We start from the raw sequence: 13,403 nt of genomic DNA on the forward strand, positions 1-13,403 counted from the left end.
AGCTGCCTAAGCCTGATGCCGAGTAGGATTTAAGCCACCTGCCATTTTCGCTCCTCACGCGATCTTTCGCACCCGAGAGGGGAGATTATGCTGTCACATGACAGCTGACATCACCCCTCAGTGATCAGGAGCCATCGTGATTTGCTTCTGATCACGTGATCACTACGATCGCTGGCCAAGGAGAGTGATCACTATTGGCAGCGGCGGTCTAAGGGGAAAAAGAGGACGGGACTCACCTTCCTGACGTTCCCCCGGCGATCGTCACTCTCCTCCGCTCTGGACGGCATCCCCGCTCGCTCTGCGTTAAGTGTCATTAGCGGCAGCACGAGCAGGGATGCCGGTGAGAGCGGAGGGTGCTAGAGCTGCTCATCACTGGAGCCTGGAAGGTGAGTAAAGTAATGGGAGACACCTGCCTACACTGGGGACACCATACCTAGCTATCTATACTGGGGATCCGGCTGCCTGACTCCCCCAAATGCCCCCCCCCCCCCGCATGTAAAATGGCCTGGTCCTTAAGGGGGGGGGGGGTTAGGCAGCCGGTGCCCAAAGGGTTAATGAAACTTCTTTTTTTTATAATATTAATTTATAAATGATTTAGTCTGTGTTTGACCATTGTAAAACCTTTACTCTTCCCAATATACGTTCTGAAATTTATCAAAGGGGCGACATCTTTAGTCCTGTCAGGTGCACCACTGCATAATGTTTGTTTACTGACAATTCTGAAACCAGTGAAAATAATGCCTGGTCTCCCAGAATACTCTGGGAGGAGATTTCCGCATAGCTTAAAGTGTAACTGTCGGGCATACAATCAAAAATCAATTCTTTATTTTTATCTGGTAAACAAGTAATAAGGATGCTAATCAGGCAATCACTATTACTTTTCTTGTTGATAAATTATCATTCCCCAGTTTACATGACTTATTTGGTACACAGAAAATTTGGTACACAAAAGAGAAGTTGCAGGGCATGCTGGGTTGTCTTTTTTTGCTTCTCTACTTCCCCTCAGACTTAACTAATGCAGCCTGATTGGCTGAAGCCGCTTTCCCTCCTGTTTTCCCCTCCCACACCTCTGTTCCTCTGATTGGCCAATATTTCTCAGGCTGAAACAATGCACTTTCTATAGTGAAGGGCGGGCAAATCAGGCAGAGGAGACTAAGGGCGGATATTACATCACGACTGGCTTCAAAATAGCCACAGTAAATATGGAAACTGTCTAGAATAGGATTCTCTACTGTTCACAGGAATTATAATGTGGACAGTGCAATACATATGTTATGTAAGTAGAGCAAGTATTTATCTAATTGTATATTTGTTTTTTTGTTCCTGAGATAGTATGGCTGACAGCTCCTCTTTAAGAGTCTAGGCAAAGCATCATCACAATATACAGCAATATATAGCTATAGGTAGTGTTTCTGATTCTGAAACCAGGAAAATGACCATAAAACTGTGTATCCTGATTAGGTAACTGCATTCTACTATATGTCACTACAGGACCTCTTGAAAGTCATCCACTTACTCCAGCCAACAGTCTCATTAATTGACAGGGGTGCTGCCTTGGTACAAGCAAGCCACGCCCCTGTTTGGGGCCTCCCTTTAGAGCAGGCCTCTCCAAGCTGGGCTGGCTGCCCTGTGCCCCGTAGCTTCCCCTTCTGTGTCACTTCATCCCCCCTCCCTCCGCGGCCCCCTTCTGCAATAACTCACATGGCCCCTATCCAGTGCTGAACCTTGCCACTCTCCTGCCAGCCGCTCGGCATCTTGTTGCCATGGTTACATCTGGCCTGTATCTCATGTTGTCAGACGGAAGTAACCATGGTGACCGGAGCTGCAGCCAGCAGTAGAGCGGCTGGGTTCATCGCCATGTGAGTTATTGCAAAAGGGGGCTATGGAGCACAGGGAGGGAGGCGGGACAAGGTGACACGGGGGCACAAGAGGTGACAACAAGAGCTGCTTGCTCTGGGGGGCCGGGGAGGGGCTCAAATGATGTGCCGCTTGGGGCCACAAAGACTTTAGCTGTGGCCCTGCAGATGATAATGGTGTAGGTGCTTAGGTGAATTGTAATGGCTTTTGTTAAAAATGACTTGCAGTATTTGAAAGCGCAGCCAGCCGCGGTCTTCTAAAACTGCCAGAACATTAAAATTCCTCTTGTTTGCAACCATAGTAACAGTTCACAGATTGCCCTGAATTGACCTCATTGCACAAATCTTATTGGCCCTTATTCAATTAACTTTTTCTCCTGAGTGTTCTCCTAATGGAGAGTGCTGAAATGTTATTTTAATCAGAAGATGCAATATTACCTCCTAGGAGAAAAGTTAGAGTAAAAAGTTAGTTGAATGAGGCCTTATTCACATTGCGTTGGCCCGTGTCTATCCGCGGTGGGTTTTTTTGCGGTTTTTTAAGCGATTTTCTGGCGATTTTCTGCGCGTTCGCTCATTTTTTGTGGGCGCTTTTGTAAGCACTTTTGCAGAGTGCTTCCTTCTTTTGATCTGGAAAAAATCCAGAAAAAAAAAATACAATGTATTTTTTTTAAAAACCGATAACGCGACCGCTTACCAAAGCAATTTTGTGAGCGTTTTGCGTTCCTTCCATAGAGACAAATCGCCTCAAAAATGGTCCAAGCGCCGCTTTTCAAAGCGGATCGGAAACAAACCACTCAGATATGAACTCTCTCATAGGGAATCATTGCACAAGCGCTTTCACGGAGATTGTGAAAATCACCCGTGCTTAAAATTTTACAAAAAACACCTACACTGTGAACAAGGCCATTGTCTGCACAGGAGTAAAACTTTAGCATCCCCAGACAGCATCTCATTTTTTTTGCAGCAAGTGTTTCAATTACAGACAGCTGTGGAAAGGGAGTCCTATCTAAGGCCTGGGGCACACCAGAGGAGTTTTTCTGAGCGTTTTGAGTTTTTAAATCTGCTGCTAATGTTATCCTATGTGTCTGTGCACACTGGAGCAATGAGGTTTTGTAAAAAAAAACCCATAGCATTACATTGGGAAGAGCTTATGAAACCTCTAGTGTTTGAACGCTAGAAGTTTCAAAAGCTCTTCCCAATGTAATGCTATGGGGTTGTTTACAAAACCTCATTGCTCCAGTGTGCACAGACACATAGGATAACATTAGCAGCAGATTTAAAAACTCAAAACGCTCAGAAAAACTTCTCTGGTGTGCCCCAGGCCAAAAGGCATATCAGAAAGTCATATTTTTGTTTCTCAAGACGGAGCTGATTGTTTGCAGATACTCCCAGTTTTCACTTCCTCTCAGGTGCACAGTAAAGTCAACTGTGCTAAAAGCTGTTCCACAGACCTGGGGAACCTCTGGTAGACTTGGTGGTATTACCAGGTTAAATTACCTGGCTGATAAATTGTTTTTCTATCAGTTTATCGCATGACATGACATTAGTGCAAATCTCCAGAATCCTTCTATATGAGCCATTCCCACTCTATTATGTAGGGCAAGCACACAAGAGGGAGGCTGAAGAGTCTTCCACAAAAGAATGCTAAGACTGTGCACCTCTCCGCTCCCTCCCCTCAGATTGGGTCACATTACCGTCAGTCTGGTAGACGCTAAGCCTTGGCGATTGTGCTGGGGGTATGTAAGCGAATCGTAAACAATTCCCAGGACGGTGCTGTCCTCAAACGATGGAATCAGGTGACCGAAACCCTGCAGAGAAGGACAGAGAAGAACCGGCTCACTAGAGAACAGCGCTTCCTGCTGGAGGATACAATTATTACAGTTTACATACAGGAAGAATACAATATAACCATTAGAATTATACCATGTCCTCTGCCACCATCTTATCCCATTAAAGGACACCTGAACTGAGATGGATATGGAGGTTGCTGACAATGGCCTATACGCTGTATTAATGAACTGATTGTTTCTGTATATAATGTATTTATGCACTTAGCACTCTTGTACTTTTTACCCTGATGAAGCTTCCAATTAAGGAAGTGAAACATGTTGGGTTTTTGGTGGGGGGTTGTGTAATTTATAATATGCAACGATGATTAGGGAATGAGGATTATGGCCCTTTACATACTTACCCGATTTCCCACATCATTGGTTAGTTTGTTCATTAATGCTAGTCAGCATGATACAGGGTTTTATTGATATAATAAAAGTTTTATTAGTCCCGATGCAAGGTTACTCTGTGTAACTTTAGGGATATGGAGGCTGCCATAGTCCGTTCGAACAAAACCACAAGCCTGGCTGTCCTGCTGATCATCTGCCTCTAGTACTTTTAGCAATAGACCCTGAACAAGCATGCAGGTCAGGTGTTTCTGCCAGGCAACCAGTATTGATTAAAAGGAAATAAATATGTCAGCCTCCATATCCCTCTCCGTTCAAGTGTCCTTTAAAGTTGACCTATCCATTTTCTTATTATGCAGACTAAGAATATTGATGCTATTTATATTGAAAAAGGGTAATGGCATAGGAATCACCATAACAGCCATAGAAGCTGCTATGGGGCCTACAGCCAAGGGGGACCCAGTAGTCTCCTTATTAAGGGGGTTCCCTGCGGGTCTCATATAGACCAGAAGGGGGCCCTAAGAATTGCAGTACGGGAGAACCGGACAGAAGTTACATACTTCTCCGGGCTCCATCGATGATCTACTTTCCTCCTAGTGTATGGCTGCAGCACCCTCTTTTGTCACTAGAGGGCGCTGTGATCATAGAGACTGAATAACTTATCCACCTCATGTGCACCGCTTATATAGCTCAAATACACACTCAGCAATCAAACAGATGCAAAACATATGCATAATTAAATACTATGCAAACAGCAGAAGCACAGCAGAAGCACAATGGGAGCTGCTAGCCTGGTAGTTACAAAATTATGGAAACAAATACAGGTAGAAGGCTGCGCATCCCTGACCTAATACTACAGTTGAATGGTTAATCGCCGTATGAAGAATGACCTCAACGCTGGTGCAGATGTCTCGTAGATTGTATTTTGCATGCAAACTATAATGGAAGCTAAACTTTCTCCATAAACCAGTATTGCCTTGTTTGGATGCGGGCGTACATTTCAGTCCAGGGGGGGCGGTGTACGCCACAACGATTAACCATTCAACTGTAGTATTAGGTCAGGGATGCGCAGCCTTCTACCTGTATTTGTTTCCAAGATTATTATTTAGTATTTATATAGCACTGACATCTTCCGCAGTGCTGTACATAGTATATAGTCTTGTCATGTCATGTTACTGTCCTCAGAGGGGCTCACAATCTAATCCCTACCATAGTCATATGTCTATGTATGTATCGTGTAGTGTATATATTGTGGTCTAGGGCCAATTTAGGGGGAAGCCAAGTAACTTATCTGTATGTTTTTTGTACGTGGGAGGAAATCTGAGTGCCTGGAGGAAACCCATGCAGACACAGGGAGAACATACAAACTCCTTGCAGATGTTGACTGGTATTTAATTCGGGGACCCAGCTGCAGGGCAAGAGACCAAACCACTACACCACTGTGCTGCCCCAAAACAAGATGATAACAAAAGACAGCCAAGAGGTATTAACACAGGGAGGAGGGCTGTGCAGATAATGTGTGTCACTTATTATATTGTGCTCAATGCAAGCAAAGCACTTAAAGAGAACCTGAACTGAGTAAAATTATTTAAAATAAACACACGACATAGCTGCAAATGAATATTACACACTTACCTCACCATCAGTTCCTCTCAGAGGCTCACCATTTTCTTCTTGCACTGATCCCTTCCAGTTCTGACGAGATTTTGTCAGAACTGAAATATACCAGTTGCTGTCAGTTATATATCAGCAGCTGTCAGTTACAACGGAATGTGCAAAGTAATGTCCATGTTTCCCTATGGCTCAAGTGGGCGATATTACAGTTTAACAGTGTGCTGATCAGGAAGCTGTTATGGGGTAATGGCCATTTTCAAAATGGAGGACAGAGAATTCCATTGACCACAGTAGACAAACCGGAGGTAAGTATGATGTGTGTATGTTTATTTTCAGTTCAGGTTCTCTGTAAGTCAAACTGTAGCCTCAATGTCAGGACCACCCAGTTGCCGTATACCAATCACACCTAGAAATGGCCTTACCTGATAAGTAACTGCAAATATAGACAATGCAACACTCACCGACACAGGCAACACTTCTCCATCATACTCTAAATTCACCACGGCAACGTTGGCTGCATTTAGCTGACGCAAGGTGTCTGCCATGGGCTTGGCGACTGGGTCCAGCAGCCTGCTCAGAGCTGTAAAACAAAATGGCTGCTGGTTAGCTAGGTCACATGATCACCATGGGATGTGCAGAGGCAGCCATACTCCTGTACACACTACACATGTTCTCTTATTACAGGGCTTGCATGATAGGAGAGCTGTATTGGGGATTCAGTCAATTCTGCATGAAACTACAAGTAAAAAAAAAACCTGGAAAATGCACAGTATCTTATGCCTCTTATACAAGAGGCTGAATTGTGCGTTTTTTTGGGCAGGTCTGTGTCCCGTCCGCAGCCCACGAGCGCCATTCAGGTGCAGCCAAATAACATTGTTTGTAACCCCATTGGTGTCATCGCTTGACATGCGGTGGTCTTACTATGTGGCAGGGAACTGTGACAGGTCCCATCTGAGCATGGCTGCCGCAATCAGGGTGTCCACGGCTCCTGCGCCTTCAGCTGCTCATATGGAAGAGGCCTATAAAACATACCGTATATTTCACACTATAAGATTCTCCTGACCATAAGACAAACCTAGATTTAGAGGACAAAAACCAAGGGAAACAATATATACTAAACCTGGTGCATCCATGGTGAAGGTGCATCTTGTGGATTATGCCTCCTTGTACCGCTTGTGTTTCCCTGTGTCCTCCTGTGTCCCCCATGTGTCCTCCTCTGTCATCCTTGTGTCCTCCTGTGCCCCCCCCCCATGTGTCTGCCTCTGTCCTCATTGTGTCCTCCTCTATGCCCCTTTGTGCCCCCCGTGTCCTCCTCTATGCCCCTTTGTTCACCTGTGTCCTCACCGGGAGTCCCTGACATTGCAGTGGGTTAGAGGTTGGTATTCGCCGGCGTTCACAAGTCAGGAGCTCCCGGCATTTGGACTGTAAGACGCAGTGACATTTTCCCCCACTTTTGAGGGAGAAAAAGTGAGTCTTATAGTCAAAAAAATACAGTAAATGTTTTATTCAGTTATCCGTCAGAAGACAGAGCCGAAGTTGCTTTTAAAACACAATAATTTGGCCTCCAGCAATCGCTGGAAGCCGAATTAGATAATTCCCCCACTATCCATGGCGGCCTGGAGGGGGAATAGTAATTAACACGGCCCGGACTTGTGCAGAAGCAGGATCAGCCGTATAACAGTTGTATCCTGCGCCCAAGTCTACCGGCGCCGATTTCAAATGTACGCATCCCTGATGATCTATTAGAGAAAAAGTAAATACTTCTTTTGGGAAAAGGGAAATCAGCTACTGATTGGAATGAAGGTCAATCCTGGGTAAAAGTTACTCTTTAAAGGGGCACTAAGGCGAAAAATTTTAGATATGTGCAAACATAGACAAACAAGAAGTATGAGCCATAAATTACTTTTCTCCTGTGTTGCTGTCACTTACAGTAGGCAGTAGAAATCTGATGGAAGCGACAGGATTTGAGCTAGTCCATCTCTTCATAGGGGATTCTCAGCAAGGCTTTTATTCTTTATATAGATATTCCCTAAAAAGGATTTAAACAATGATGCTGGCCAGCCTCCCTGCTCGCTACACAGATTTTTGTCTGTTGGACAGAGAAACTGCCATTCACTAAGTGCTTTTGAAAATAAACAAATCCCTGAGAATCCGCCATGAAGAGAAGGACTAGTCCAAAACCTGTCGCTTATGTCAGATTTCTACTACCTACTGTAAGTGACAGCAACATAGGAGAAAAGTCATTTATAACTCATTTTACTCTGGGAAAAAAATGTACTTCTTACTTGTTTATGTTTGCACATATATTACATTTTAAAACTTTCCGTCACCGTTCCAGACACAGAAAACACTTACCTGCTGCAGGGATTGCGCTGAAAATGTGGTCGGCCGTGACACTGCCATTGGGAAGGCTGACCTGAAAAGATAGCAGAAAATTCTGATTATTCCAAATGCTCAGCCTTAAAAGACATCTAAGTTGAAAATAAACGAATGAGATTAACCATTGTATCTATCCTCCTTCTCCTAAAAATGACTTTTAAGGCTAATTTCACACCAGGACGTTGCATTAGAGGGGGCGTTAAGGTCGCATCACGTCCCCCTAACGGAACGCCTGGTGGTGCTAGATCTGGACGTCAGAGTGAGCCGCGTTGTGCAGCTCACTCTGGCGTCAGTAATGCCGTGATGCGCACTCTTGTGCGCATGCGGCATCACGTGGTCCCGCCGGCCAATCGCCGCACAGAGCGGCTGCTCCAGGAAGTAAACACTGCACGTCATAACGTGCAGTGCATATTAATTAGCCATGTGCCTGGCCGCTCTCCGCTCCTCCCCAACATTTCTGAGCATGTGCAAGCAGTCTAACGCGGCTCAGCCGCGTCCAAAGTACTGCATGCAGTACGTTGTCTTGTGACGCAGCGTTACAATGTAACGCAACGTCCGCACTGTGAACAGCCCCATTGATTTTTCATTACTGTGCGGTGGGCTGCGTTACAGGCTGCTCTAACGTGCGCCTGTAACGTCCCACTGTGAAACCAGCCTTAAGGTATCCCACAGTTTTATTTTATATTTAAATCTAGTTTTTACTGTTTCATAGTCTCTTCTCAATGGCACATTCATTGCAGTATGCCAGAGCTAAAATCTATGAATTATTGACCCTTTTTATCTCTTTCTTTCTATCTGAAGTCATTTTCTGCCAGGAAAGTGTTTTAAGGCTGTAATTCCTTAATTGCAAGAGTTACGCTATAGTCTGACCCGGTCTCGACCCAGACAGAAACTGTCACTTGCATACCTGATTTTTAACTCTATCAGGCAGAGAAAAAAAAATGAACACAACCTAGTTATTTGTGCATAGGTAAGGCATGTCATTGTGCAGAGAACATGCCTTTTTTGTCTTATTAAGATTTTAAAAATCCGCCTCGGGTTCTCTTTAAGTTAAAGGGAGTGCAACAAGCTGAAGAAACAATTTCCGAATCTTGAATTGTAAAATCCCAAGCGCAAAAAACTTTATCAAAACATTTGGAAACAAAAAACCCAAGCGCAATTGCACCATAAAATCCAACCAGTCGCATAAAAATTTGCACTGAAATGCATGAAAAATGTAGTGTAAAATTAAAAAATTGCAAAAGCACCGCATTTACTATTGCAATTTTCAATGGTGATGGGCCCTTACAGACCTGTACATAGGATTTCTGCTATTTATTACTAAAGCTGCTGTGTAACTGCATAAAACTGTATCAAGGAGGAACACCTAGACAGCTCATAGTGACCCAGACCCACATCAGAAAGCAACAATACTATTCAGAAAAAAATATATAAAAAGTAATCATTAATCAATATACTTCGCAATACTGTTATTTATTCTAACAGTGCAGTAGTAGTAAAAACACAGACAATAGTAGTCTTGAAAAAGGAACACTCCTGCAAACAGAAAATCTGACAGCACTGACAGGTTTTGGACTAGTCCATCTCTCCTCATGGGGGATTCTCAGAGTTTTCTTTGTTTTCAAGAGCATTCCATGAACGGCAGTTACTAAGTCTAACTGCCAAAGTAATGAGTATGGAGGCTGGCTGGTATCTTACTGTTTTGGCAGTTAAATTGTTATTCGGGAAATGCTTTTGAAAACAAAGAAAACGCTGAGAATCCCCCATGAGGAGATGGACTAAAATACGATATTGTAAAAAGGTTTCTATTGAAAGGACAACTGTCGCAAGAGCGATATGGAAGCTGCCATATTTTTTTTTCTTTTAAACAATACCAGTTGCCTGGCTGTCTTGCTGATCCTCTGCCTCTAATACTTTTAGCCATAGACCCTGGACAAGCAAGCAGCAGATCAGGTGTTTCTGATATTATTGTCAGATCTGACAATATTAGCTGCATGCTTGTTTCTGGTGTGATTCAGACACTACTGCAGTCAAATTGATCAGCAGGACAGCCAGGCAACTGGCATTAACAGGAAATACATATGGCAGCCTCCATATTCTTCTTACGTCAGTTGTCCTTTAAATAACTGTGGGGATGTCACGGAGACACATAGGTAGTTAAAGAGTAACTATAGTGAAAATAACATACCGTAATTAAATTGCTATTTTTTTAATAAATTATTTATTCAGCATTTACCAATTGTAAAATCTTTCCTCTCCCTGATGTACATTCTGAAATGTATCCCTGGAGGTGACATCTTTAGTTCTGTCAGGTGCATCTCTGGAGAGATTTTACTGAGTTCCAAAGCCAGTACAAAGTGTACCTGGACTCCCAGAATGCTCGTGGTGAAGGGGGTGGATTTCCGCATAGATAATCAGCCCAGGGTAAGCATCACGGGGAGGGCGGGGCTAAATACCAATATACAGTGTAATAAAGATATAGGGAGTCCTTCTGAAGAAGGAAAATTAAAGTAAAACTTGGTGCCCTGAATATTTCCTGCATTCTACTCTGAGTCACTACAGTGTATCTTTAAATCTCATCCTCTTTCCTTCCTGACAGCAGTTGAGACAAGAATGCTAAGCTGCAACCCATACAGTCTGGCTTACAGGAAGGTGCTCCCTCTAGTGGTCAGAGGTATGTCCATAAAAAAGATACATAGAAACGTGACAACATCTTCCATATAGCTAAAGGTGGCCACACACACACCATACAATTTTTTAAAATATTTGTTCAATTTAAGAATCGCAATAAATTTTTCTGACTGATTGTAACATTTCAGAAATATGACCAATGTAATCCTATCTTCAATTTTTCCCCAATTATGATAAAAATGATTGGAAACTCGGAGAAAATTGCTAGGGTGTGTATATTAATCAATTGACAATCTAAAGGTGGCCATACACGATACAATAAAATGATCTGATTTTACGGCAATTCGATAAATATGATCGGATCTCCCGAAAAAAAAAAAATCGAAAGGTTTCTTTTCATTCGACTGAAAAATCCGATCGGATTTCCCATTTTTGTCGATCCGGAATGCTGAAAATTTGTCTTCAATATTTCTAAAGATTGTATGGTGTGTGTTGGATTGTCAATTTATTAATGTACACACCCAAGCAATTTTCTCAGAGTTTCCAATCATTTTTATCATAACTGGGAACATGTGTGTGGTACATTGGTCAGATTTTTGAAATGTTACAATCAGTCAGAAAAATTGATTGCAATTCTTAAATTGAACAGATATTTTAAAAATTGTATGGTGTGTGGCCACCACCACCAACAATCTTTAGATCTTCCGGATAAAAAAAAAAAAAAACGGAAATCCGATCTTACTTTTCAGTCGTATTAAAAAAAAAAGCTTTCATTTTTTTCCCAGGAGATCCAATCATATTTATCGAATTGCCATAAAATCGGATCGTTTTATTGTATCGCGTGTGGCCACCTTAAATAGGAACTCCAGTGAAAATAATTAATAAAAAAAGTGCTTCATTTTTACAATAATTATGTATAAATGATTTAGCCAGTGTTTGCCCAATTGTAAATTATTTTTAAATCCCTGATTTACATTCTGACATTTATTACATGGTGACATTTTTACTTTTTTTTACATTCAGGTGATGTAGCTGCTGCATGCTTTTTTTGGCAGTTGGGCCCAACTGTAAACAGCTATTTCCCACAATGCAGCAAGGTTCACACACAGGAAACTGCCAGGAGTACCACAGTCCGCAGAGTCTCCTGTGGGAGGGGTTTCACCACAATATCAGTCATACAGCGCCCCCTGATGGTCGGTTTGTGAAAAGGAATAGATTTCTCATGTAAAAGGGGTTATCAGCTACTGATTGGGATAAAGTTCAATTCTTGGTCAGAGTTTCTCTTTAAAAAAACCTGAACTGAAAATTAAAAGTCAAAATAAGCATACACAAGTCATACTTACCTACTGTGTAGTCTACTCCTCAATCTCTTTTTCCTCTCCTGCATCCTGTTTGTTCACTGTGATCAATAGAATTCTCCGTCCTCCATTTGGAAAATGGCCATTACCCCATAACAGCTTCCTGGTCAGCACACTGTTATACTGTAACATCGCCCACTTGAGCCACAGGGAAACATGGACACATCAGTTCTCCTCTCAGCTGTAACTGACAGCAACTGATATTTTACTGACAGCAACTGATATATTTCAGATCTGACAAAATATTGTCAGAACTGGAAGGGATCGTTGTCAGCAGAAAATGGTGAGTTTCTGAGAGGAACTGATGGCAAGGTAACTATGCAATGTTCATTTGAAGTTACCTCATGTGTTTATTTTAAATAATTTTACTCAGTACAGGTTCTCTGTAAGAAGGACCCCGTAATCCCCCCACCACTCAGTACCTTCCATCCATTGCTCGTCCTCTCTAGCGCCTCTACTGGCGTGTCCTTGTGAATTTCCACTCCTCTCTGCCTGATGTAATCCTCCAAGGCCTCTGACAGCGTCTGCATCCCCCTCCGCAGTGACCACTGACTCCAGCGCTCCTTCTTGGCCCTCTGGATTAGGGGCGAGTCAATCTTTGGAGCCTTCTCTGCAATAGTACAAGGTTCAGGCTCTGACCATACGATACAAGTCTTCTCCATTCTTACAGAAGATGTAAATGATACAATAATACTCAGATACTAGGCACAGTATGTATGTGCCCACAGGTGCCACTGCCTGAGTGAGAGGTTAGGCTGAGGCAGAGGCGAGAGGGGCCCCAGCCATGGATGCAGTGGTGAGGAGAAGTTAGGAGGCACAAATTCATAACCATAAAAGTGTCCTACTCATACCTCCCAACTTTTAGAGCCAGGAAAAAGGGACACTAAGACACGCCCCTGCCACACTTTTAACCACGACCCATTTTTTCAAAACCACACCCGTTCCCCTATACAGTTTTCCAGAGTCTTGGGGGTTTCCCCCCATGCAGAGATTGGCGCACGGAGCAATGGTAGACAAGTTATTTAAAAAGAGTACACGGCCCGAAGCTTGGGTCCAAAATAAAACACAAAACTGCTGCCAATAGTAATGTCAGTTAGCACTGACTGTAAAATGAATGACACCCCAATATGCCTCATGTTCCCCTACACCACTGAAGACTTCTGCCACAAGCCACAGACCCTCCATCTCGGGGGTACCTATAGCTGTTCTGGCACCTGTTATACTTCACGCCTCCCACCCATCTGCTTTTTCTCCACTATGCCTTCTGCCAGCATTCTTACAGGGGCGTGGCTTGGGGGGGGCGTAGCCTGTACTGCATGATACCGCCCACCATACTCCATCTATGACTGAAATTCACATGCGAGAGGATGGCCTGCACAATGGGGGAT

At 43.3% G+C, this 13,403-nt stretch overlaps 1 protein-coding gene across 1 annotated transcript in view; it reads right to left on the bottom strand.

Moving 5' to 3' along the window:
- PPOX (protoporphyrinogen oxidase) overlaps window positions 1-13,403 on the bottom strand; it is a 124,802-nt gene that overhangs the window by 87,304 nt on the left and 24,095 nt on the right. The window contains exons 7-10 of the mRNA XM_068252264.1: window positions 12,438-12,625; window positions 8,003-8,063; window positions 6,109-6,227; window positions 3,551-3,664 (exon numbers count right to left, since the gene is read on the bottom strand). Of these exons, the coding sequence (XP_068108365.1) occupies window positions 3,551-3,664; window positions 6,109-6,227; window positions 8,003-8,063; window positions 12,438-12,625 (482 nt within the window). The remainder of the gene's footprint in view (window positions 1-3,550; window positions 3,665-6,108; window positions 6,228-8,002; window positions 8,064-12,437; window positions 12,626-13,403) is intronic.

Source organism: Hyperolius riggenbachi, chromosome 9, assembly GCF_040937935.1.
Source record: "Hyperolius riggenbachi isolate aHypRig1 chromosome 9, aHypRig1.pri, whole genome shotgun sequence".
Taxonomy (NCBI): Eukaryota; Metazoa; Chordata; class Amphibia; order Anura; family Hyperoliidae; genus Hyperolius; species Hyperolius riggenbachi.